The 27,558-nt window shown below is 44.7% G+C and overlaps 1 protein-coding gene across 2 annotated transcripts in view; it reads left to right on the top strand.

Annotated features, from left to right (window-relative positions):
• The first annotated feature begins 3,208 nt into the window (after nucleotides 1–3,208).
• SLCO2B1 (solute carrier organic anion transporter family member 2B1) overlaps nucleotides 3,209–27,558 on the top strand; it is a 100,156-nt gene continuing 75,806 nt past the window's right edge. The window contains exons 1-2 of one of the 2 annotated variants that reach the window (XM_065596365.1): nucleotides 3,209–3,629; nucleotides 20,824–20,927. In XM_065596365.1, the coding sequence (XP_065452437.1) occupies nucleotides 20,847–20,927 (81 nt within the window). In that variant the 5' untranslated portion in view covers nucleotides 3,209–3,629; nucleotides 20,824–20,846. The remainder of the gene's footprint in view (nucleotides 3,630–20,823; nucleotides 20,928–27,558) is intronic. The other variant, XM_065596369.1, reaches the window with a different exon arrangement.

Below are 27,558 nucleotides of genomic sequence, written 5' to 3'. Positions count from 1 at the left end.
ATTAGTTTTTGGTCCCAATGATGTCATCATTTTTTCTTGGTTCTGAATGGTAAGTATAAAATTCCTTGAAAATGTATCTGACTGCAAACTTGCATGTGTTGGAAAGGTAACATCAAACTGTGTGTTGTAATATTTCTGTATAAAACAGTTCATATGGGCTAGCAATGAGGCTACAGACAAAAGAGCTTTCTGCAGAACTTGCAAGAGAAGTTTGAATAGTAGATTGGATGCATAATATAGCCGGGGCCCAAACCATCTAGGGCTTTATAGCTCAAAACCCACATCTTAAACTTCACTCTTTGACATTTCCTTGTCCTTAATAAGAATAAAGGACTAGTGTTCCATTGTCTTTGTTTTTCTAGAATTTAGAAACCAGAGTCCTTGAAGCAGTGGAATGTATGATGTTTAATGATAAGCCCAAAATGAGACAGGCAGTCAGGTGGTCAGGTACCTGATAAGAGCCCAAATAGAAAATAAAGTGGGTCGAGCCCCTGCTTCCCCTAATGTAATCTTTAGGTATGGCTGGATCTGGAGTGGTGCCCAGGGGGAAGGGATAGCTCAGTGATTTGAGCATTGGCTTACTTAACCCAGGGTTATTAGCTTAATCCTTGAGGGGGCCAGTTAGGGATCTGGGGCAAAAAATCTGTCTGGGGATTAGTCCTGCTTTGAGCAGGGGGTTGGACTAGATGACCTCCTGGGGTCCCTTCCACTCCTGATATTCTATGAGTCCAAACAGCCCTCAATTTTAGGAAAATTTACACTTGTATCCAAATCTAGATCCAGATCCAAACTCTGTGAATGGGGCCCATCTCTAATCACAGCAGAAAATCTATGTGCTGACAATTTTAGAGACCTCACTCCCCTCCATCCCCTCAGTATCTCTACTATCACAGGGTTTTTTTTTAACATGATTAGCTATTTCTAAGTTCAAAAAGCACAAAAAAATCTTCTCATGAGGCCATGGACAAGAATTCCAACAGCAGGTGGCGCAATGGCAATAGGGCAACCAGCCACATATGTATCCTGTGGACTTCTTAAGAATATATGTGGAAGAAGCAGTGTGCCAACAGGTTTTGATGTCCTAGAATGAAAGACAGGCAACTCAGGAGGTGTCTAGTGAACTGCATTGCGAAAATGTCTCTGAGCTCATCCACCGAGATCCTTATTTTATGCTAAAAGGAGGCCGAGACAAATAAAAGCGTCTTGAATACATTAATATTGAAAAGGGGGTGGTTTGGATTTTGCAGAATCAAAACTAGGGCTTGCTCAGCCGTGGGTCTTATTTTACCTGACCCACCAAATCTGGGGACTTGATAACGAGGTTCTGACTTTGACCCATTTCAAAACCACAACCAATATTTTAAGTCTGTAACTTCCAAAGCAACTGGGCCCAGTTGTTCCAAACAGAAATAAAAAGTATGCACCAGGAAAGATGAGCAGAAAAAGCAGCACGTACTGTGTATCTGATCTCTTCCTCCTTCCCAAGGAACCTAATTAGCACAGTGCATAGCAAATCAGGATCAACTACTGCTCAGATTACCATTGTCTGGTGACATTTGCACCCAGTTTACCAGAAGGGACTAGGATAAGCATCCATATGTCTTATTTGAACCAAATCTCCAAACCTGTCAAAGTCCACCTCAGCTATGTCTCAGGACCAAAATACATAGGGCCACGCCCAATCCTGGTGTAAGCAGGTGCAGCCCTTTGGGGCTAAATTCACCACTGGCCTAACCAAGTGTAATGATATTGAATGCAATGAGTGAACTTGTCCCACTAACTTCAGCAGAGTTGCTCCCACTCATACTAGGTCTGAATTTGACACTTAAGGCCAATATTAATATGCTGAATTTCTCTAGTGCTTTTCATCTAAACTTTCCATGTTAAACTTCACATTACTCTGGGAAGTGTTACCTCCATTTTACAGATGAGGTTAAGTGACTTGACCAAGGACAAGCAATGAGTCAGTGATAGAGTAGGGAGTAGAAACCAGAATTCCTGAATCCCAGGTTGTGTTTTAACTATCAGAATAGGTTCTCTTCTTGTCTAAAAGGTAAAACAAGGCATGGGAGTAGTGCACTCTCCCTATTTAAGAGGGTCCGGCCATCCTTATTTTTAGGAAAATATTTTCCATTCTGCAAATATTTTTCTTCCAAAAAAGGCTAGCTAACCTCTGTACTTCAGTAGAGTTGGAAGATGTGTCTTTTTCCTCCCTGTTCCTAAATGTCCCTATTTATAGCTCTCAAAAGTTATTTCTTATTACCTCTATTATAGTAGCACCTAGAGGACTTGATTAGGGATAAGGACCCTGTGGTGCTATGCTACACACCCTGTCCCAGTTGAAAAGCATGATGAAATAAAAGCAGATGGATAAAACAAATAGATGGAGGAGGAGGACAGAGTATACATGAAACAATCCTGATTAGCTTGATAAATACAGGTGTCAGCACAACCGCTGCCAGAGATCTAATCTAATCTATCAGCAGTGAACTATTGTACTGGTATCTGAGTACTGATGAGCATTTGACACCAAAGTGCAGATGTAGGCCCCCCTAAACTCGAGGAATGTTTGGGTCCAGGGTTTTGGGTCAGCCTATTAAAGAGATAGGTGCAGGCTACTAAATTTGGGTTCAGATTTGAAATGATCTCCCCTCACCTTGTAAAGTTAGAGGCTGTTTAGATTGGGAGTCTTGGTTAGGAGACCATCTCCACATGGAAAAATATAAAATATTGCATGGAGTGAGAGTGTCCTTGATATATAAACAAACAAAAGTGAGAAGACCAGTAATTCCAGCGGATCAGTATATACTCAATGAACATTATAAACAAGTTTTTTAAATGACAAGCTTGAAGAGAAAAATCCCTGTTTTCCCTTGCCAGATTTAGCTGGTGTTGTTTGTACTTTAATTTCTCTTGTTCTTATCTGAAAATGCTATAGTGATTAGTTATAGAAACAAATGCTCTAAATCACAAATCCATAACCAACACTGCAGCTTAGAAAGTCACAAGTAACAAATTAGAATAATAAGACAAACATGACGAACAAAGCACATGAGATTAGGGTTGCCAATTTTGGTTAGACATATTCCTGGACATTTCATCACATGATGTAATCTTTAATGAAAGATTAATTTTTAATTCCTGGAGACTCCAGGGCAATCCTGGAGGGTTAACAATCCTACATGAGATGAATCCTAGCAGTATATTTGGGGAAGGGGTAAGAAGCAGGAATTTTGCAATATGGATAGAATAAGAACAAAGATTGCTGTTTTTGTTGGGATTTTTTTTTTTAAATCAAGAGCTATTAAATTTTCAAAGTTTTTGGCTAAAAATTCAAACAAACAACAGCCTCTGAAATTTTTGCCTCCAAAAATGTGTAAATAAAAGGCTTAAACCCAACAAAAATGGCAGAAAATCCAAATGCAGACAGACAGATTGCAAAATTGGAAGTTAGAAAAAGACCTTTGGCAATTTCAAATCAGAAGCATAGACTAAGTCCCTCCCCTCCAACACACAAACACCCCACCCCAAGCTGAAAACTAAAGTATTCTATGGCTAGAAAACACATTGGCTGAGGAATGCGTTTGCTACAGCAGCACTGAGACTATGAAAAGGGGTGTCTCGAAATTGTGAGTATCCCGAGTGCTTTGTCCTAAGAAAGAAGGTTATTGAGCTGCTTGTGGCTTAACTTGTTTTGATTTTTCCTCCCAATTCAGACCTCAGCACAGCTCATGTGTCTATAAATCCTTAGCTGCCTGAGCTGCTTTCCCCAGTGGGTTACTTTTATACAACTTCTTAGATTGTGCAGGACTTGGATTTCTTAGCAGCTCAAAAAGAGGGAGTGGGCACAAATGTTCTGTACTGTCTGTTCCATGAGGAGTTCGCTCTTGTTTATTTCTTTGATTCTCTTTGTTCTAACACAACAACCGTACTTTTACACTGCAGCCTTCGGCATAACCCATTTGGAGTGAAATCGTCTAGTGAAATAGAATGAAAGTTCCACAGTGTTGTTCAAGAAAGTCACTTCACTGTAGGAGATTTCACTAACCCAGACTCACTTTTCTGATGTCTTGCATTTATTTTAGGGCAGGGTGGGTTTCTAGGGAGACATAAGCCATTTCCTATGTCTGAGTACATTTAACCCCTTAGGCTGAAGTTGGTGACATGGAAATAGTGCTCTGTATTGCAAGGAGAGGGACTCGGATTGGATTCCTGAGGAGAGACTCATCTAGTCAATGAAGGAGCATGTTGCTGCTTCATCTCCTTGGCCAGATGACAAAGACTGTGACAAGGAGCTGTTAGGTGTTAAAGGGACAGAAAAAATCAAGCATTAACCTAGCAGCTCTACACAGACTGTATGATGACAATATCCCCTGCAGTCCGAGTGGCTGCTTTGCAGGTGCACATACTGAACATCGTGCTATGTTGCAGCACTTTGATTTATTATGTGAACAGCCTGCCGGTGAATGGGGTGGAATTATTAGCTTTGGAGAGCGGAGTCTTCAATTCACAGAACAAGCACAGGGCAGCAGTTTCAGTGCAGGTTCCCCTGCATTGTCCCAGCAGTCTTTCTCAGCCTTGACTTAGTTGGCTCAACTCTAGGGGGGAGAGAATGTTTTGCTCTCCGCAACTCATCCAGTCCTTGGTCATAGAAACATCGGAATTGCCATGCTGGTTCAGACCAGAGCTCCAGCTATGTAGTCCAGTATCCTGTCTCTGACAGTTGGCGGCATGTGATGCTTCAAAGGGAAAATAAGAGCTTCACGATGGCCAGATGTGGGATAATCTGCTTCCCATGAAGGTTTCCCCCCAATCCTTAATAATTAGAGATAATTTAAACACAGAAACATGTCATTTTATCTCCTGTCCCATTCTCCTTTGTTACCATTACCTGTTAGAACTTTAGATATTCTTGTTCTCCATATAAATGTTTCAGCTGAAATTTCCTTTCAGGGCCAGGGAGACAATGATGCCAGTTGTGATGGTGGTTTTTATGAGGGGGATGTCTGTCCCATAGGGACTGGACTAAGAGTCATCCAACTCTTTTCACAAAGGACACTGAACAGCCATCAGTTGGTAATGACTTTCAGTCACTGCTAAACTTGGCTGCATTTGATCTGTTGAGCTTTAGGTGAAAGGCTCTGCACTACAGCACTGCCAGAAAACATTTTACAGTTGCCACTGTTCCATTTTCACCTAGCATTGTCAAGGGAGAGGAACGGTGACCCTCATGTTTTGGGAATGGGAGATGAAGGTTTAATCCCCTAATTTCTGCAGACTGCCTGTGTGACTTAGGCTCAGATCCACAATGGTACTTAGTCACCTGCTTCCCAGTTTTAGGCATTAGTCCAATCCACAAAATAGCCTTTTAGATGTCACCTAATCCTGTAGGTGCCTCAGCTGTGTACAAATGATTAAAGAGTCTTTGGAGGAGAGGGACTGGATCTCCTGCCTTTTAAGTGGATGCCCTAACTACCAGGCTACAGTGTCTCACTCTGGCCAGTGACGCTAAGTATTTATCCACAGTGAAACAGCTTCAGCAGGAGAGATTGAGGGACACTCCCCATCAGAATATCCCATAGTTAGAGCATGCCGAGAGGTGTGGGAGATCCTGTTCAAATTCTCTCCCCCTCAGGCAGAGTGGGGAATTGAATCTGACCTTCCACATCCCAGGTGAGCTCTCTAATCACTGAGTTAAATGTTATAAGGTGGGTGATGGCACCATCTCCTCATCTGGCAAGTTTGCATGGATTTAGGTGCCTGCCTCACTCCTTCTCACAAGAAATAACTTAGGCACCTAAGCCATGTCACTTCAGTGGAGGGGTTCCTGGTTGTGGATTGCAAGCAGAGATAGCCTGGATTTAAGCGGCTATCTCTATGAGAGGGGTGGGGCTTAGGACATCCTCCTCTCCTTGGCATCTCCCATTGGATGGCTCAGGCAGCTCCATGCTTAGCATGCTGGCTTTTGTGGATTGTATAGTTAAGCACTTATCTCTCCCCATCCATTGTAAAGGGGGCCTAAGCGCCTAACTCAGTGGCTGGTGTTGTTAGTCCTGCGATTTTCTAGGCACCTAAAAGTTAGGTGTTGTGATGCTGAGCATTGCAACGCACAAATCTCTTTGTGGATCTGAGCTGTTGCTTTTCTGTGCCTCCGATTCCTGCATCTGTAAAATTGCCTACCGCACACGGGAGCTGTGAGACTCAATGAGTAAATGTTTGAGCCCCTCAGACAGAAGATGCCCTAGCCATAAAAAGTATTAACAGAGAACCTTCTCCCGGCAGTTCCTAGCTCTTCAGGATTGTTGTTGATATACAACTACTGTACAGTGAGCAGAAAATCATAACCAGTCACTTCTATTTGTAACCTCTCCCAAACATGATAATACCCATTCAGTGTCAGTCTACAAGGGAGAGCATCTGAGTGACAGCCTGTACTTTCCTTTAGATTGTGAATGAAGGAAAAAACTTCTTAAAATCTTTATAAAACTAGGTTTTGCGACTCACTCTCCTAATATGCAGGCAGGTAGGTGGATGCACAACTGCCCTCAGCTGGATGGAATCAGAATTGCTTAAAGGTTTTGTATCTTTGTTGCCATATAGTGGCAGCAAACTAGAGAGGGTATAAATCCTAATATTACTTCAGCTAAAGAAGATTCTCCTTTAGCCTAAGTGGGAGTAGAGGTTTGGATTTGGGAACTAAAAATCCTACGTTCTGCCCAATGCATGTGCATCCAAAAATCCAAACTGACCTGGGTGGTGGGTCTGAAACAAGGGCGCAAACTGTTCATTGACTTACACCTTGTGCAACCCCATTGACTTCCTTCAGCCCAGGAACACAAACAGGTCAGATATTAATTAAAACCTGATTCTTGCCTCCTTCTTTAGCAGAGTGCTGGAGCAGGGCTATAGTGAGGCACAGCAGGGCATCTTTGGAGCAGGATGGTAAACATAGTAAGGCTGGCAGAGGACTGTCGCAGAGACCTAACATAAGAATTATTCAGAATTAAAACCATGAGGGAGTGATGCAAAGAGTTACTGCACTAATTGCTCATATTTGGGGGCCTGGGTCCAAATGCTGTCTTAAGATTGCTACTGAAATAATTTGTTTGGTAGCTGTCGTTGGGTATGGCTGCCCTATAACACAGTATGATGGAGCTGGCACTCCCTTCCTCAGTTTCCATCCATGATGTTGGTCTCCTCAGCTTTCCAGACACCGGCCTCTGTTGGAGATATGGCTCAGCCCTTACAACCAAGTGATAAACTTAAACCTTTCCAAGGTAACAAAAGTCCAACAAAAAAGTCCCAAACAAAAATAGTCCTTTGTTCTTCAGGGCTTTTCTTCAGCCTGCCCTCTGGGCCCTGTTCCTGGTCCCTTCTGTACTACCTTTGAGAGGAATTCCTCTGATCCGGTATAGAGCTCTGTGAAGACCGAGGCCAAAAAAAGCATTGAGTACTTCCCCCCAGCCTCCTGCAGACCCTGGCCCGGGGCCTTCCACATGAGCCCTCCCACTCCTTGTGGACCCTCCCAGGCTGATCTCTCTCCGTCTTTTTTATAAGACACAGGGAACCATTAAACTATGACATGATTTTCTGTAGTCCTGTCTTCTGAGGCTGGGAAGCAGCTAATTAAATATGGCACAGTGTGGGTGGCCCCTTCTCCCCTTAAAAGGGCCAGTCACCCTATGACAGTAGCCTAGTCTGTCATCTGTCAGCATTGCAAATGCTAATACACCACAGAATTTGGACTTAAGGGAAAGACTATACTTGAGAGAAACCTAGGACTGAAATAGGCAGTTTGTCTGGTTTCTGCCTGTCCTGGGGCTGACTTCAGCTAGTACTAGTTATGCAATATGACCCTCACAAAAACAAAACAAAAACCAGACAACCACTTAATCATCAGCAGTCATCAAAGTGGTTTGAACCTCAGAACAAACATCAGCTAGTAAAAACCACTAGTCCTGATTACATCCTGAGGCTGCAATGGGAATGCTGTGTGTCAGCACAAGGCATGCTGCTTCTGGACTTTGTCAAAATACTGAATCTACATATCTCTTTGTCAGAGCCGACCTTTAGACACACCGCTTTGAAAATTGTCTAAAGTAAACATGGTCATAAAGACAGGAGTATCAGAGGGGTAGCCATGTTAGTCTGTATCCACAACAACAACAAGGAGTCCGGTGGCACCTTAAAGATTAACAGATTTATTTGGGCATAAGCTTTTGTGGGTAAAAAAACCCACTTCTTCAGATGCATGAAGACAGGAGTGTTAAATCTGCTGCAGAATAATCCACACAGTGGGGAAGCTTTGTCTTGAGAAATTACTCAAACAGGTTGTTATTGCATAATCCCCATCTTCTCCATTTATGTAACATGCTGAGATTTCAAATGTCAGCACAAAGATTTCTCTTCTGCCCTGTGTGTACCCTCCTCATTTCCTCTCTCTGCTATTTTTGATTGTTTATCTTTGGACATGATGGGTGTATTCAACTCCATGAGCTTCTGGGAATTTAGTTTGTATGAAAGACACAAAACAAAACTGTAGTGTGTTGAGCTGCTGACATACGTATGTGTATCACTGCCCTCTGCTAGATGGAATCAGAACTACTCAACTGTGATTCATAGTCCTATACTACTACAAACTACAGGTGATTCTCCTTGAGCCCACATAACAGGAGCGTTAGCAGCAAGAGTTTTATTCCCTGGAGTCTCCATGAAGTTGTGAGTGGCTGAAGTGTATAGTGACAACCACAAATTACCTTGAATGTGATCTGTCAGTGCAATTTACTGTGGCTATGTTGCTCAGATCAGTATTGCCTGAGGTGCCCAGTGTTTAGGACATTACTGTATACTGCATTCTTCTGAGGAGAAAGGGAAAGTCTCAATGCTGGTCTCTATACTAGTTACCAGTTAGAAAACCAGCCCCTCCTTCTTTCCTTAATCTGTTTCCTCCAAGGTGAGCTTTAGGCGTTGACTAAGTGGCCATGTGGGATACCATGTTGCAAGGAGAGTTCCGTGGCTCCTGTATTCTACTGCAGAACCAGGCAATGGGCCAGAAGAACGTTTGGGGCAGGGGCTGTCTCTTTGAGTTTGTCTACATGGTGCTTTAGCCTGCACTAGCCTGTTGTGCTCTAACTGGCCAGTGTGGCCCCTACTGGTGCACACTCACAGTTCCCAAGTGCCTCTTAATGTAATACTGTTTGAAAGCAGGGTTCACATGGGCCCATTAGTGTGCAACACATTAGTGCACGTTAGAATTTACATACTTCTCGTGCAGATTAAAGCACCATGTAGAGAGTTAGATCAATATTATATGTTTGCAAAATATATGCATAAAGATCATCTGTGCAGGAGACAGAGCTTTCTTGGAGGCTTGTCCCAGACTGTGAAATGAACAACTTATGTTACTAAGGACCATTACAAATCTCACCACCTTCTGCTCCAAGTGTGAGGCACAGTTTTTGACCTGCCTTCTCTTGTACAACCATATAGCAACATATAGAATCATAGAAGATTAGGGTTGTAATCCATGTTGACTGTTCCTGATCACCTTCCTCTCCTCCACGTGCTTCAGAATGGATTCCTTGAGGACCTGCTCCAAGATTTTGCTGGGGACTGAGGTGAGGCTATAGTTCCCTGGGTTCTCTTTCTTCCCTTTTTTAAGTATGGGCACTATATTTGCCTTTTTCCAATCGTACGGGACCTCCCACGATTGCCACAAATTTTCAAAGATAATGGCCAATGGCTCTGCAATCACATCAGCCAACTCCCTCAGCACCCTTGGATGCATTAGATCTGGACCCAGGGACTTGTACATGTCCAGGTTTTCTAAATAGTCCTTAACCTGTTCTTTCACCACTGAGGGCTGCTCACCTCCTCCCCATACTGTGCTGCCCAGTGCAGCAGTCTGGGAGATGACTGTGTCTGTGAAGACCAAAGCAAAAAAAGCATTGAGTACTTCAGCTTTTTCCACATTATCCGTCACTATGTTGCCTCCCCCATTCAGTAAGGGTCCCACACTTTCCCTGACTACCTTTTTGTTGCTAACATACCTGTAGAAACCCTTCTTGTTACCCTTCACATCCCTTGCTAGCTGCAACTCCAATTGTGCCTTGGCCTTCCTGATTACCCCCCTGCATGCTCTAGCAATATTCTTATACTCCTCCCTAGTCACCAGTCCAAATTTCCACTTCTTGTAAGCTTTCTTTTTGAGTTTAAGCTTATTGAAGATTTCACTGTTAAGCCAAGCTGGTCGCCTGCGATATTTGCTATTCTTTGTGCACATCGGGATGGTTTGTTCCTGTGCCCTCAATAAAGCTTCTTTAAAATATAGCCAGCTCTCCTGGACTCCTTGCCCTCTCATATTAGACTCCAGGGATCCTTCCCATCAGTTCCTTAAGGGAATCTAAGTCTGCTTTTCTGAAGTCCAGGGTCCATATTTTGCTTCTCTCCGTTCTTCCTTTTGTCAGGATCCTGAACTCCACCATCTCAAGGTCCCTGCTGCCTAGGTTGCCACCCACTTCTACTTCCCCTCTCAATTCTTCCCTGTTTGTAAGCAGCAGGTCAAGAGGTCAAGAGGAGCACGGCCCCTAGTTGGTTCCTCCAGCACTTTTACCAGGAAGTTGTCCCCAACACTCTGCAAAAACTTCCTGTATTGTCTGTGCATTGCATAACAACAACCACCCCTACTAAAACTAAACACTCCATTGCACACACAGTTCTTCACATGGGAAGAGGATGAAAGAACAATCCACATGTCACCTCGCTTAGCACACTACTAGAAAGTGCTCATATACTACAACAATGAACATGGTATAGGAACCTATATAGAGTACAATAGAACAGGTACAGTCCCTAGCACGATGGGCTCCTGGCCTCTAGGCACAACCAGAGTACACATACTAAATAATAATAACAGGAGGAGACCAGATGGCCAGAGGATAAGTACCTTGCCCTAAAGTGTGGGATTTAAGGACAGATAGAGATGCTGAGGGGAGGGGATGGAAAACTGGATCAAGAGCAACCCAGGAAACATCAAGAAAACAGGAACTGACTTTATTATTCTTATTTATTCATTGCATCCATCTTACAAACACAGACTCACTCCCTGTCCTGAAGAGTGCACATGCTAATGCCTGGCATGGCACCATATGCCACAGCTACAGACCAACAGGTGGGAAAGCAGGAAGGTGAGCAGATGAGGATTACAAACATAAAGTCACTTCAGCTCCTTTCATTTTGTGCACACATTTTTTCCAAATACATTCCATTTGATGTATAAAAGTCCCTCACTATCCAGCACCCCCTACACCAGCCACTACACTCCCTCAGGAACCAACCTGGACACTCAGGCCTGCAATCACTCCACACCTCCTCCACCATCAGCCTCCCAGTACAGAGGCATTACCTAAAGCACCAATAAACTTAGATCTGGTCCTAATTTCCTCAGTCTTCTTTCCTCTGTCTAGTATACAATCCACTCTCTCCCCTGTTCACTTCTCATTCCCAGTACTCACTGGGCTCAGACGCCTCTATCTGAAATGTGGCTTATTAAGCCCTGATCTACACTACAGAGTTAGATCAATGCAAGGCAGCTTATGTCAACCAAACTATGGAAGTGTCTACTCTAAAATTTAGCTCCCACCAACCAGGGCCGGCTCCAGGCACCAGCGGAGGAAGCACGTGCCTGGGGCGGCACATGCTAAGGGGCGGCATTCCGTCCATTCTTGGGGCGGCACAGTCCGAGCGGCTTTTTTTTTTTGCTTGGAGCGGCAAAAATGGTAAAGCCGGCCCTGCCACCAACATAACTCGCCTGCTGCACCTACTTAATAACTCCACCTCCACGAGAGGTGTAGAATCAATGTTGATGTTGTTAGATCGAAGCAGGGTCAGTGAAGACACTGCATTGCTTACATCGACTGTTGCTGGCTTTCAGAAGCCATCCCATAATGCCCCACACTGACAGTTCAATTGGTGCAAGCGCTTCTGGTGAGGACGCGCACCACCGACATCAAGAGCAAAGCGTAGCCCAGCACAAGCGATGTAATTACTGCATAAGTTAATATTGTGTCTGTAAACTAGTGATTACATTGATTTATACATAAATATATAACTATCTAATACAGTGATACTCAGCCAATGGCTTTTGCCACATATGACTCTTCCTACGTACCTTTATCTTCTTGGGGTTAAGAACCACATTGTGTGGTGCCTTAACATGCACACCTACATAAACTCAACATAGAGGAATAATTGCACAGCTAACCTTCTGCTAGGATTAGATGTAAGGAAAAGTCTGGCAGGGCAGTCAGAACTGTTAGGCAGAGTGGGCAGCAGGTGAGAGGGTACCATGGGAAGATTTGTGTATATTTTCAATATATAATCGTCTTAACCACAACCAAATCATTTTAAACTGGTGTCTCTGGTGCATTCATATCACTTCACATTAAATCTCATTAGCTAACCTAGTGTAGGTCTCATTAGCTAACCTAGTGCAGGTAAATCTCTGCCAGAGCCCTGAGCCCTGGGGTAGTGGCGGCAGCCGGGAGCCCTCGGGGGCGGCTCTGGCGATTTAAAGGGCCCGGGGCGCTGCTGTAGTATCGGCGGCCGGGAGCCCCTGGCCCCTTAAATCACCATCGGAGCCCTGGGCCAGTGCCGGGCCTCCAGCAACTGGGCTCCAGTGGCGATTTAAAGGGCCTGGGGCTCCCCACAGCGGCCAGAGCCCCAGGCCCTTTAAATCGCCACCCGAGCCCCACTGCCGGAGCCCCCGGGGTAGTGGCAGTAGCCGGGGGCTCCAGTGATGATTTAAAGGGCCCTTTAAATTGCTGCCTGAGTCACCTCCGCCACCCAGGGGCTCTGGCAGCGGGGCTCTGGTGGCAATTTAAAGGGCCCGGGGCTCCGGCCAGTGCCAGGAGCCCCAGGCCCTTTAAATCGCCGGCCTGGGGAAGCTGGTCCGGTCTGGCATGGTGTACTGGCTCTTGCCGGTATGCCATACCGGACTGGCTTACTTTCACCTCTGCCTAGTAATCATACTTTACATTTGTAAGATTTTGTAATTTAACAATAACTATAGCAGGCTGGCCTTGTTCGAGATCTTAGTTCAAATTCTAGGATCACGACTTTGCCCCCGCCCCCACCTCAAAAGGTTTGGAGTACTGCTCCCAAGCAACGCATGCATGGTGGATTCAAGGATCTGCATTGATGGACTTGGGTGGGAACCACATCCAGCTCTCCCAGGCTAGAGGAGGGGGTTACTGAGGTTCAGGGCCTCTGAGAATACAGAAATAAAAAGGAGAAAATGGCATCTGGGAGAAGTCCTCATCCCCAAAATTACCGGGGAAGTTTCTCAGCTGGCATCCATTGGAGCTCTTACAATTTACAGCAGCTGCAGGTCTGCCCCAGTGCCTCTAAAATCCTAACAAAAAGGCCCATGTGCATAATATGCTGACTCCCCCTCAATGTTGTTGGTACAGGAGGGTGAGCCAACCTTCAGCACCTTAACTAGTGGCTGGACCAATTCCCACAGCTCCTCATGGTTTGGCTCAGATAGACAAAGCATACAAAACGGGTACTTATCTCAGTGCTTTATATCTATTAGTCTTAGATCCCAAACAAGTGTGAACTTTGTCCGAGCCCCCTGCAATGTAAATATTTGTTCATGAAGCTTTGACTGACACCGTGTACACTGAAATCCGGTTGCCCTTGCATCTAGTTTTACTCTGTTAATGCCTGTCAGAAATGTGGAAAGTCCCTGCAAGTTTTATGGGAGCAGCACTTTTTCTTTGAGAGCTTAAGAATTTACTTCCAAGCATATAATAAGTAAACAGTTTCCTGCTTCACTAGGCGAAATGCTGCTTTTTAAAGAGTTTTATACTAGGGTCAATGACACTATTTAAAATTATCGATCTGCCATCTTTGCCTGCCGCCCTTGAAATACTGCCCAGTTTTTCACTGATTTTCTCTCTGTAGCAAATGAGTAGGGAAATGAATTAGTGGTTGATCGTATTTGGGGTGAAGGGCAGAGAGTAGGAGGAAGAGAACGCATATTTGAAACCTACAGGATTACAGCTGGGGGTAATAAACACAATGCTGGAAATATCTGCTAGAATAAGGTAACAGCTCTCTGGACGAGTGATGTGTATAAAGAAAGATTAAAGCTGAAATCCACCAATATGAGCCAAGAAAGCTCATGTAGTTGATAATCATTTGCGGAATAATCATAATAGTTTGCATTGATATAGCCCCTGTCATTCCAAAGTGCTTTGCAGTCTTAATGTGTCCAACCTGCCCTCTCCCTAACGAGGTGTCAGCTGTGCACATAGGGTAGGATGACCAGACAGCAAATGTGAAAAATTGAGACCGGGGTGGGGGGTAATAGAAGCCTATGTAAGAAAAACACCCCAAAATCGGGACGGTCCCTATAAAATCGGAACATCTGGTCACCCTAACATAGGGCTCACTTAACCCATTGCAGAGATCAGCCACCTTGGGTGGACCCTAGGAGCTGGATAACAGCAAAAATTTATACTACACAATTTAGGACAGGAAGAGAAGGCTAAGGCTATGTCTACATTAGAGAGCTTACAGCGGCGCAACTGTACCAATGCAGCTGCACCACTGTAAGATCTTTTGTGTAGCCACTTTATGCCAATGTGCCTGTCAACATAATTAATCCACCCCCAACGAGCGGCGGTAGCTCTGTCAGCAATAGAAGCTCTCCCGCCGACATAGCAGTGTGCACGCTAGCGCTAATGCCGACATAACTTATGTTGCTCGGGGAGGTGGAATATTCACACCCCTGAGAGACATAAGATTTTCCAACATAAGTGATAGTGTGGACATAGCCTAATTCTCTTGTATATTCAAATTTAATTGAAGGGAGGAATTTAGTGAAGTAGAACTTTATAGTTTGGGGTCGTAATTCCAGCACTAACGCACTCTTGGCTTTTGAAATCAATAAAGTTAGGGTGTAATAGAGAGCAGAATTGAGCCCCTCCCTCCAAACTCCCCCCCCACACTCCCCTAACAGCCCCCATCTCTTGTAAAAAGTGCCATTATCTTTAATAACGATGAGTGGCCAGGACCCCAGTGTTACTTCTCATGTGAAAGACAGAACCTCTGATAATACAGTGCCCATTAATACCACAGGAAGTCAGTTGTTCAGAAGTAAGAATGGTGAATTGTGAGCATTCATCCGAAGAAGTGGGCTGTAGCCCACGAAAGCTTATGCTCTAATAAATTTGTTAGTCTCTAAGGTGCCACAAGTACTCCTGTTCTTTTTGCGGATACAGACTAACACGGCTGCTACTCTGAAACCTTCAGTTGTAATGTTACCAGAGAGGAGATTGGAAAGGTCAGTCTGTATATTGTAGCAGCTCTTATTTTGGTCTTCTTAGTGTATGGACAACATCCTTCAGGTGGCATGTGACCAGGATTCATCACCGAATTTGGTCCGCTGGTTGGATCATTAACTTTCCCGGCTTGGGCCGTGTACTGATAGGGAGTGCGATGTGAATGCTAATCCATGTCCCCCTGTATTTTGGTTATTGCTTATAACGACGTGCCTCTATAGTCCAGAGCTGACTCTAGAATGCAGGCTTTTAGTGAAACGATAAACAACTCTCTTTGCTTTAAAAGTGTTCCAGTGTTTCTTACAATGAAAGAATATGGAATAATGGGCCCAATCTACCGCTGTACAATAACACCTAGCTCTTATATAATGCTTTTCATCTGTAGATCTCAAAGCATTTTACAAAGAGTACCATTACCTTCAATTTACAGTGGAGAAACTGAGGCATGGAGCAGGGCCATGACTTGCCAAGATCACCCAGCAGGCCTGTGGTAGAACCAGGAAGAGAACCTAGAGCTCCTAGTCTAGTGCTATATCTACTGGGCCACAGTGGAAATGAATTAGGCCCTGCTTCTGTTGGCTTTCAAATTAAGTTAAAGAAAACCACTCCAGTATTTTACATTTCCCCCTTAGAGGCAGGTGGGTGCATGAATGGAGTTACAGTACAGCCTTGTGGCGAGGGGAACGCATTGCTGGGCAGAAGGGGGTCAGGAACACAGGCCTGGGAATGCAGGCCTCTGCTGGGATAGTGGGACCTGCAGTTTGCTGAGCACTCCAGCCCTGACCCAGATAAGCAGGCGTGTAGTGCCATCCAGAGCAGGAGAAAAGGATTTTTTCCCCCTCTGCTTTTCTTTCCCTCCCCTCTTCTCCATTATTTTCGTTAGGGAGAGGGCAGGTTGGACACACTTTTCCAGTATTCACCATCTCTTTCCCTCAATCTCCTCTTTGTTCCCTTTCCTCTACTGGCATGAACTGCAAACTCGAAATCAGCCTCCATTTCCGGAAAGAATAAATTCCCTCTTCCTCTCGTTCCTTAGAGGTGCAGATTCACTGATTAATCCTCCCTGGAAAACCCATTAATTTAAATGGATGCTTTTGTACATCGGGCTCTATTAGTAAGGAGGAAGGGTTCAAAATGGAGGACAGTGCTTTTGTATGCAAGCCCAGCCCCCGTGGGAGGGTGGGGTATGATAAACTGGGGAAGCACTGCCTGGGGGCTTATATATACAACTCTGGTGCGAATAACTGGTAGCCTGGTTTGGTTTTTGAAGAAGTGAAGAATTAATGAGACTGTCTGTTGTTTTCATTGCCTGATTACAACTTTTTTTCCCTTTTAAATGTGTATGTGTATCTATCTAACCTCGTCTATCCAATTCTTTCCTTAAATTGGTTATTTGTCTTGCCTGGTTTATAAAAACATTTTTTCTTTTCTTTCATCTGATATTCCCTTCATTCTTGCAAGCACACCTTGGTTAAAATTATTAAAAACCACCCACTAACGTCTTTACTTTTTATGAATTGTGCCTTAGATTATTTATACTGACAGGATTCTGAAAATCTATTTTATGTTTCACTATTTATGTTGTTTGTCTACTTTCGTATTTTGATTCTCATGCACTAACTCACTGGTACAATATCGATTTGCAAGCACTGCAAGGAAATTTATAATCCAAACTAAAAAACAAAACGAGACTATTGTAATGAACACACCAGAGTGTACATGAACCAGTGCCCTTGACTGGATTGACTCAGAACTGCTCAATTGTGTGTCATATGCCCTATACTGCTCACAGCTAATGTAGATTCTCCTTTAACTCAAGTGGTAATGGACTCCGCTGGAGGAGGAGGATCTGAGCTCTATCCTTGGTGATGCTATGAAGTTCAGTGTGGCTATGGTGAACAACAAAAGGACAACCATGGAGTCCAAGACTCCCATGGATTTCTTACAACATTTTATACCTGTTTTTCACACTGTAATGAAAATATGTCTAGTAGTGATTGGTTTTGTAAAGCCTTTTAAAAAAACGGGTTAGACTAACTCAGAGTCTGACTGCTTTCACAGAACATACTAGAAGATCAAAAAGAAATAATTAATAAGGAAGAACTCCCTGCAACGTGTAGATGGTGAAGAGCAGTACACTCCTCAAAGTCTCCTATAGACATTGCTGTGCAGGTTTAATTTAGCAGTGCAGCACTTACATACTACGATGTTGAGAGCTATTGAAAATTCGAAAACATACAGAGGACTAGGGAGAATTTTTACCCTGAGACCTTAAAGTGCTTAACAGTCACTTTATCAATAAACAAGTACAGCACTGCATATTGCACCATAAAAATATTTGTGCCGGACCCTTATTACTCCCCACTCCCATACATTTTGACACCCATCCTGCCCCTAAGCTAAGGGACCATCTCTAAATCCTTATCACACTAAAAAATTATGTAGTTGTAATTCATCACCAGTCCAGCTCCCCAAGGCTAGCAACACTGGATGCTGTAGTGCCGACAAGCTCAGGTGTTTATACCACTATATAATGTAACCTTCCAGAGGTCTAAATAAGCTTTTCTTAGATGCTTTAATGTATTACTGTAGTTACTTTTTTATCCCATACCATGTTTTACTATGGCACAACCTGTTCTCTTGGAACAGGATTGAGAGCAGCAACCAAGGCCAGTATGGAACATGTAGCTACGTGTTATGCAGTTCATGTTTTTAGATTTATGTCTGCTGTGAAATACCTTTTAAGGGCTGTATAAACATCACCGTTAAACCAATTTTTGAGTTCACTTGAGATTGTCACGCTTTAAAGCAAACAGTAAAATTGGTCATTTGATGCAGATTGCATTAGCTGCTCAATTTTCGGGCCTCGGGGGAAAACAGAATGATATGAAAATGAAACTATTTAAAGCATCCCCTTCCCTATTTACACTAGAGTTTATGGCAGCTAATCCTCCAGAATAGTAAATGTTGCCCAGGAATTATGCATAAACAGAATGGTTTATCAGAAGGAAATGGAGAGAAGAAATGTGTAAGATTCAGAGATTCTAAGGCCAGAAGGGACCACTGTGATCATCTAGTCTGACCTCCTGCGTAGCACAGGTCATAGAGCTTCCCCAGATTAGTTCTCAGAGCAGATCTTCTAGAAAAACATCCAATCTTGATTTTAAAATGGTCAGTGATGGAGAATCCACAATGCCCCTTGGTAAATTGTTCTGAGGGTTAATTACTCTCACTGTTAAAAATATACATCTTATTTCCAGTCTGAATTTGCCTAGCTTCGACTTCCAGACGTTGGATTGTGTTATACCTCTCTCTGCTAGATTTCAGAGACCATTATTAAATATTTGTTCCCCATGTAGTTACCTATAGACTGTAATTAAGTCATCTTCTCTTTGTTCAGCTAAATACTGTAGATTGAGCTACTTGAGTCTATCAGTGTAGAGCAGGTCTTCTAATCCTGTGATCATTCTTGTGGCTCTTCTCTGAACCCCTCCAACTTAACAACATCCTTCTTGAATTGTGAACATGAGAACTGGACAAAGTATTCCAGCCGTGGTCGCACTTGTGCCAAATACAGAGGTAAAGTAACCTCTCTAACTCCTATTCAAGATATCCCTTCTTACGCATCCCAGGATTGCATTAACTCTTTTGGCCACAGTGTCACACTATGAGCTCATGCTCAGCTAATTATCCACTACGAACCCCCAAATCTTTTTCAGAGTCACTGCTTCCGAGGATAGAGTCCCCCATCCTGTAAATATGCCTACCGTCTTTGTTCCTGAATGTATACATTTACATTTAGCTGTATTAACACACATAATGTTTGCTTGCACCCAATTTACAAAGTGATCTAGGTTGCTCTGAACCAGTGACGTGTCCTCCTCATTATTTACCACTCTCCCAATTTTTGTGTCATCTGCAAACTTTATTAGTGATGATTTTGTCTTCTTCCAGGTCTTGATAAAGATGTATATAGTGTAGGGCCAAGAACTGATTCCTCTCCAGGACCCCACAGATTGACATAGAAGAGGTTAATATGTCTCTAAACACTACAGCTTTCGAAACAGGAAGTCTGGATACTGAAAGCAGAACAAAGAAAACAGTCTTTCTGCACATCATGCAATTTACAGATTTAGCCAAAAGGAAAATATGGAACATAACATATCAGAGGAGGGTTGTGGTACAATGGGAGTTCACTTCAGATAAGCTGTTTACAAAGTATACAACTCCATTTTGCAAAGCATCTTTCATACACCCTGTCCACATAGATTTCAATTCACTTTCACCGTTAAAATAAAAAAAACAAAATCAGAGGGAGACAGAAGTGAAGTATGAAAAGATGTTTTCAGGTGAGATCTGAAAATGCTACCAACGGAAATGAGGTGGAGAGAGAGAGAATGAGGCTCTTGCACCAGAACTGATAAAACTGTGTGAGGAGAAGGAGAAGAGCTTGCTTCCCTTTACCCCCCAGTTAATTCAGGAGCAGGCATCACTTCCTCTGCATCTGAAGCCATCTCCGGGGCTAGAGGGGAACCATGTCCTTCTCCACATCCAGCCCATCGACTCAAAGGAAAGTATCTCTGTATCCATTCCCAATTAGTTTAGGGGGCAACGTCTCTACATGCACCCCAGTCTGCTCAAGGGAAGGAATCCACTCAGAAGCATCCACCACAATCTGCTCAGGGGAAATACTTGATCCATGGGAAGGGATCTCCACATGCACCACTGCCTGCCCCATGGGAACACATTCCCATGTCCACCTTTTTCTGGTTTGTCTTAGCTCCGATTTTTGGATCCCGTCCTCTCTGATAAGAAACTGCAAATAGACTAGTACCTTCCAACAAAACTTAGCAGCAGGTATGTACTGAGTCACAGTTTTCCCCAGGTATCATAAAAAAGCACAGAACGATCCTTGTAACTGGAATATTTTGTGGAATGGGTGAGGTCTTGGGGAGTGTTTGGCCTGCACTGGGAAGCTGTTCCAAGCAGGTGGGTGGTAGTGTATGGAAGAAAGCAGAAAGCCCCGAGTGGTTGAAAAAAGGCAACAATCAGGAGTGACTTGGGTAGATTTGTGAGAGCAGTAGAGCCTGTAAAGAGAAATGAGGGCAGAGTTCTGAAATTATTACATTATTCATATAGTTGGGAGCTGGGAACTCCGGAGTTCTGATTCTAGCTCTGCCACTGAGTCACTGTGTGGCCTGGAGCAAGTTACTTAACCTCTTTGAGTTTCAGTTTCCCCAACTCCTTATCCTCTCTCTCACCCTGTTGATTAGTTTGTTAATGTTTTGTATCATGCTTTGCAGCTGTAACATGTTATTTAGTTAATAAATATTGTTAATAATAATTAATAATGACTTACTCTGGCCAGGTACCAGCTGCGTCATTATTTACAAAGCTCTACTGGATTTTGCTGTGTTGTGCAGAGTTTACCCATCTGCACATTAAGCAATGTGTTGAATAATTTCTTTTCTGGCAGGCATATAAAGTGTAACTGACAGAATGGCAGCCACCGTTACTGAGAGCAGCTCTGAGGATCAATCCAGACGAATATTCTGCAAGAACCCATTTCTCAATATCAAGGTAGATACCTCAAGCATGCTCAAATCCCCCCAAGGTCACCGGGCAAGGAGAAAAAAGGAAGTGTTTGGTTTCTGCAGAAGTCATCTGTCCTTATTTCTTTTCATTAAATGATTGTTAAAGCTCAGACATGGATTTCCCTACTTGCAGAAGTTCAATGAGGAAAAAAGTGCTTTTCATCTAAAAAGCAAACCCTGCAAAAAGGATGTTACAACTTATGGATGTTTTACTTACCATGTTTGCAATATTTAACCTTCCACTATTGAACTCTCTGCACCCATTATTGGAGCCAGATTTTCAGAAGAATTTCACTCCCCTTTAGGCATCTACCTATGGGCCAGATTTTCAAAAGTGCCCAGCTGGGGGCCGGGGGGCGTGGGGAGGGCCGCCTGCAGCAAGTAAGGGGGGGGGGCACGCAGGGGAACTGCTCCCCGCCCCAGCTCACCTCTGCTCCACCTCGTCCCCTGAGCATACCACCCCGCTCTGCTTCTCTCTCTCCCAGGCTTGCGGCGCCAAACAGCTGATTGGCGCCACAAGCCTGGGAAGTGGGAGAAGTGGAGCAGCGATTGTGTGCTCAGGGAGGAGGCGGAGCAGAGGTGAGCTGGGACGGGGAGCTGCCACGGGGGAGGTGCCTCAGGGCGGAGAGGGGGAGCTGCTGTGGGGGGGGGTGCCCTCAGGGTGGGGTGAGGGTGGAGGTGGCGGGGGTGGGGAGCTGCCGCAGGGGGAAGCGCCTTAGGGCAGAGAGCTGCCACAGGGCTTGGGGAGGAGGGGGCGCAAGGTGGAAGTTTCACCTAAGGCGCGAAACATCCTTGCACCCTCCCTGCCCCCAACACTCTCCCAGTCCCAAATTTCCCCCCAAAATGTGTGTTCGCCATGTCCAGCCCTCTCCTTTCCTGAACAGTTCAGATGTTTTAGGCCTGTTGCTCCTGTAAGGGGTCAATGTACAACAGTTTGCTACTTTAATTGGAGTTAACAAACAAACAATCAGATTAAACACAACACTGGATTAGTTTTGATTAAAGAATAAAACAAGTTTATTTAACTATAAAGAGAGAGATTTTAAGTGAGTGCAAGTATAAGGTGTTAAACTCAGAAATGGCTACAAGAGAAATCAAGATAAAATGCTTTCTAGTGCGAAACCTTAACAAACTAGACTTGGTTCCAGTAAAATTCTTACCACATGTTCCCAGCAATGGGGCTGACCAGATTCTCAACTCAGGATCTGCCCTGAAAATCCAAAGGGTCAGTTCCTTTGTCTTCTTAGGTGAAAGAGTGAGCGAGCAGGAAATACCTGGGGTGGGTTTGCCCTTCACTTTTATAGTCCAGTCACCCTTTGAAGTGGATTCATCAGAGATTTACTCCTCAAAACAAATGTTATTCAAACAGTAAAGAGGGTGTTGTGGAGTCTGGGGGTGACCATGCCCCCATGCTCTTTCTTCTTCCCTGTGTATGCTAAAATGCAGATTTGCCTTGTCACCCTTTTACTGTCTCAAGGACCTTGTTTACTAATTGTATGTAAATTAAAGTAAATACAGTCTTTTTGATTAAGACAGACTTGCTTAACCACTCCTGCCTAATCAGGGCTACATGGCTTTGAACATGTGCTACCAACATCATACAAGGGACTTCATATTTTGTACAAAGTTTATTACAATAGTGTGTAGGGTGTGACTTGAGGGGTGCATTCAGTCACAAAGTGGCTGTGATAATACTTATTACATGATAAGATCAGAGCTGCGAGATTTGATTCATTAATATTTGCAAAGTGCTTTGAGATTCTTGGACAAACAATGCTGTACATTTAGAGCATGAAGTTGATCACCTGATACTTTCTTATTAGATAATTTTACTAAATTATAAAGTTACATGACCAATGCTTTGTTTTAAAGCAGGGGTCTCCAAACTTTATGAGACGAAGGCCATATTAGATTTTTGAAGGGGCTTCGCGGGCTGAAGCGACTGTGAAAGAAATTAAATATATGCAAATATATGCAAAATCGTTAAAAAAACAACACTATTCTACTGTGTCAGTGTTGCATTAAATTCTAAATCAGGTATAAAAGTTAATCGATGCAGGTACTGTGAAATCACACAAAATATTTGTCAATACATTAAAAATCATTTCACATTTTTTTTATTGTATTTCTAAAAACTCACACATTTGTATCATACAAATACTGTTTGGTTCTATTAGTGATATAGTTAACATTTAACCGTTATGAAATTGTTAATTTCCATCTTCTTTACTCCATTTATTGGAGATGTAATTAAGCATCTGGCTTGTATTTTTACTCCTAAGGCAGGGGTCCATGCCTGCTCGGCTGCACCAATGACTCTCCCCTAAGTTGGGTCCCCTTTTGGGGGGGACACTGGCTCCCAGAGGCGCTCACCCCTCTACACAGCTCAGCTGAGCTACCCCCACCACCCGATCTGCTGCCGGCAGCCCCTCCCCCTGCCTGCTTAGCTGCCTGCAGCCTGCCTATTTGCTTCTCCCTCTACCTGCTTTGCTGAAGCAACGACTCTCCCCCTAAGTTGGCTCCCCTTTTGTGGGGACACTGGCTCCCAGAGGCACTCACCCCTCTACACAGCTCCGCTGTGCTGCTGCCCCGTGTGAGCTGCTACTGGCGGCCCCTCCCCCTGCCTGCTCGTGCCTACTCAGCTGTTTGCTTCTCCCCATTGGTTGGAGGGCCGGACAAATGGAAGCCCCGGGACGGATCCGGCCCGCGGGCCGTAGTTTGGCGACCCCTGTTTTAAAGCACTGGAGTAAAACAGGCATTGCCCTGCCTGATAATAAGACTTTTCAAAGTGTTTTAGAAACATGAATGAATTTTGCCTGGCAACCCCCTCTGAGGTAGGAGAGTATCATTATCCCTGTTTTGAGAGATGGAGAAGCTGAAGCTCTTGACGTACCCACAGTCACACAGGGAGTTTGTGGGAGAGCCAAGAATGTAGCCCAGATTACCTGACACAGTCCTATGAGTTAACCACAAAACCATTGTTCTCATCAACTTTATTTTGTTCTCATGGATGTCCAAGTGCAAGTAAAACAAAGCAAATGTTTCTCTATGACGATGCCTACGAAGTGACATGCACTGAAACTAATTAGTAATCTCTAAGAAACAAGCTGCAATAAGAGTGCCAATGATGTGTGGCACAAGGAAGCTCTGAAACCGGCCATTATTCTGGCCCAATCAGCAGTTATACTCCTGAGTTCTCTCCTGAGATGAGAGAGACATGGAAGTTTTCCTCAGAAATGTTGCAGGTCAAAGTGCCTGATAATGGACTGTGTTGTTGTGTGGGACTGGAAGGCTTAGGGAATTGATTATTGGTTTCTGAGCCTTTCTTTGCTGAGACACGGGTCTGAAGCCAGCCCTTGCTGGTAATGGAAAATAGTTATTTTTTTGGTGGCTTACTTTCTGTGACATGAGCAAGTGGTTTCAATCCAGCTCCCAGTGCATAGATTACAGTCAACCTCCTTGTTGGTAGACTCAGCAAAGAGACTGATTGATTTGATATGGACACTAAACATTCTTCTCATCTCTAGAAGGGATCCTTCCAGGTCAGAATTGAAGCATGTTGGCATGGTGTAACAGCATGTACTCATCCCTGCGGTGCCTCCTGCTGGTCTCTCAGGGAATTAGCTCGATTTCCAGCCCAGAATGCCCCCTGCAGGCCAGTGATCCGCCACAGCTTGGCCCCCGTGTCCCTCCCTGGACTCCAGTGCCCTGTTAGTTGGGGTGCTGCCCCCTGGCAGTAACCCCTTTCTCTCAGGGTCTCCCCTCCCCAGGAAACCCCCAACCCCTATCTCCACCTCACCTCAGTATAAGGCTACTGCCAGTCATCATCTAGCCCCACTCCCTGGGGCAGACTGCAGTATCAGCCTACTCATCACTGGCAAGGTTGGGTTTAGACCTGCTGCCTTTGCCTACCCCTGGGCTGCCCTCTGCAACCCCTAGTACCCCTTGGCCTTCTGCTAGGCTGCAGCCTGGGGCTTTCCAGGCTGGAGCTCCCCAGCTCCTCAGCCCTGCTCCACTCAGGTACTCTGTCTCTAGCTCCCTGCAGCCACACCCTTCTGTCTCTGAATGCAGAGAGAGACTGCTGAGCTCCTGGCTCCCAGCCTCTTTATACAGGCCAGCTGGGGCCTGATTGGGGTGTGGCCCAGCTGTGGCTGTTTCCCCAATCAGCCTAAGGTTTTCTCTCTCAACCCCAGCCCTTTCCAAGGGCTGTCTTTAAACCCCTCAGAGCAGGAGCAGGTGACCACCCCACTACACATGGCAATGTGGGGAACACTTGCACTGCTGCTGTCCATGTTCTGCAGTTGCTAACCCAGCACTTTTCCAGCACTAAACTCTCTTCCAAAAGTCTGAGAGAAAAGATGAGTGAGCAGTGTTCTGTTTCACATCTCCATGTACAGTATAAACTACCTGCACAACAGCCTAGATCCCTAGAAAACTCTCTTACAAAGAAATCTAGAGTTTGCTTCTAGGAGCTTGGCAAGGCTTTAAAAGCATTTGCCACCTGACCTGTCTCTTAGAGATTTTTCTTTGTTGGAAAGGACGTTATGAATGTGTCAGAAATCCCACCCGAAATGTAAACCCGTGGAAACGGCATCATGTGCTTTGTGTGTGCAAGCGTATTGGGTTGCAGCTCATTGTGAGTTTGAACACTATAAAAAGAGATGATTAAGCTGTCATGTGGATTTGTGCATGTGCCAGGAGAGCCGAGACACAAGAATTCACTCCTATTGCATGTTGAATGCTCTGCAGAGAAGCTTCCCCCCTGCATTATGTTGCTTTCATGAAGTTAGGTCACTCAGGTTTCAGAATCAATGTCTGACTTCCTCACGTTCTAGGAGACAATTTTAGAATCAGACTGTAAAACATTTAATGACACATTGCACTAATTCCTACTACAAAGTGGACAAAATAAGGATTTGATGCAGCTTCCAGTAAAGTCCATGGCAAGACTCTATTGAGTTCTGTAGAAGCAAGATCTAGCCTTGACTTAATATAGTGAACGTTAGGGGGCAAATTCTTTTTTACACTACACAAGAGCAAGAGGCACTCCACTGAAGTAGATGGGGTGCACCAGTATTCATGAGAGGAGAATTTGGCCGTTAGACTTTGTAGTAGAAGAGCACGTCAAGCAAAATACATAAAGACCGCTGACAAAGCTGAAGTTTAGGTTAACTTTCTTTCTTTAGCTCTTTTCATGAATATTGTAATGAACATAAGGAGACAAATCCAGAAGGAAATATAGGAAGACTGTGCTGTGGCTAAACCCAGGAGTGAGCACAATGGGCCAATCTTTTCAAAAGTGACTACGTATTTTGGGTGCCTGACATGAGTCACTTTATATGGTCCTGATTTTCAGAGCGCAGGAGCTCAGCACTTTCTGAAAATTAGGTCCCATTAAGGTGTCTCAAGTTGGGCAGCCAAAAATTTGGGCAGCCAAAATCACTAGTCGCTTTTTAAAATCTTGGCAAAGAAATCTGGGTTCTATACTTGGCTTTGCCACAGGGTACCTCCCTGGGCCTGACTTTCCCCACCTGCAAAATCCAGGCCGTTGTGAGGGTGAATTAATTAATGTGTGTGAAGGGCTTTGAGATCCTCAGAAGAAAGGTCCTGTTGATGGGTGAAATGTTATTAGCAGTTACTGTGTGTGTCATGGCAGCAATTCACCTGTCAGTAAAAACAAAGTTATGAGTGTAATATAGTCCGCTTGACAGCAAAGTCATATAATTATATGTTATGGGCACTGGCTGGACCTGGCCAGCTACTATATAAAAAGAACTTGAGGTTTCAGTTATAGTACAAGTTCTTCTGCTCAACTATTTTCTCCTACTTTATATTTTGAGTGTGTGTGTGTGTGTGTGTGTGTGTGTGTGTTTTCAGCCACTTCCTACCACCATAATTCCTAGCTGGAATCAGACCAGAGGCTGCACATCCATTTGAATTATTCATAACGTTAACCTGCACATTACTGTGGTTAAAGGGTCAGGTCTTGGCCTTCTTGTAAATAGCTTGCTCTGTCTTGCCTTGAATCCCCTTGCCTACTGCAGATATATGTGCATGGTGCTCATTTGGCTGAAATATGTTCATGTGCAGACCTGGCCTGAGGTCACATGGGGTGCTTGTGACCATTAAGAGAGGAGCCTTTGCATGCCCCACAACTAAAGCCTGTGAAAACAACACTAACCTAACCCGGATTCTGTGAGGAGAGCTGTAATGCCCAACTGTAGGGTTACCATACGTCCGGATTTTCCCGGACATGTCTGGCTTTTTGGGCTCCAAATCCCCGTCCGGGGGGAAATCCCAAAAAGCTGGACATGTCCAGGAAAATCGGGACATGCGGGGCCGGCGGTGCTGGGCCGGGGGCCGGGCTGGGGGCCGGCGGTGCGGTGCCGGGGGCCGGGCCGGCGGTGCCGAGCCGGGGGCCGGGCCGTGGACCGGCAGTGCTGGGCAGGCCGGGGGTGATCGGCCGGGGGCCGAGCTGGGGACCGGCAGTGCTGGGCGGGCCGGGGGTGCTCGGCTGGGGGGCCGGGGGCCGGGCCGGGGACCGGCAGTGCTGGGCGGGCCGGGGGTGCTCGGCCGGGGGCCGGGCCCGGGGCCGGCACCCCAGGGCCCGAGCCGAC

Source organism: Chrysemys picta, chromosome 1 (genome assembly GCF_011386835.1).
Source record: "Chrysemys picta bellii isolate R12L10 chromosome 1, ASM1138683v2, whole genome shotgun sequence".
Taxonomy (NCBI): domain Eukaryota; kingdom Metazoa; phylum Chordata; order Testudines; family Emydidae; genus Chrysemys; species Chrysemys picta.
This window is presented reverse-complemented; position numbering and strand designations above follow the sequence as displayed.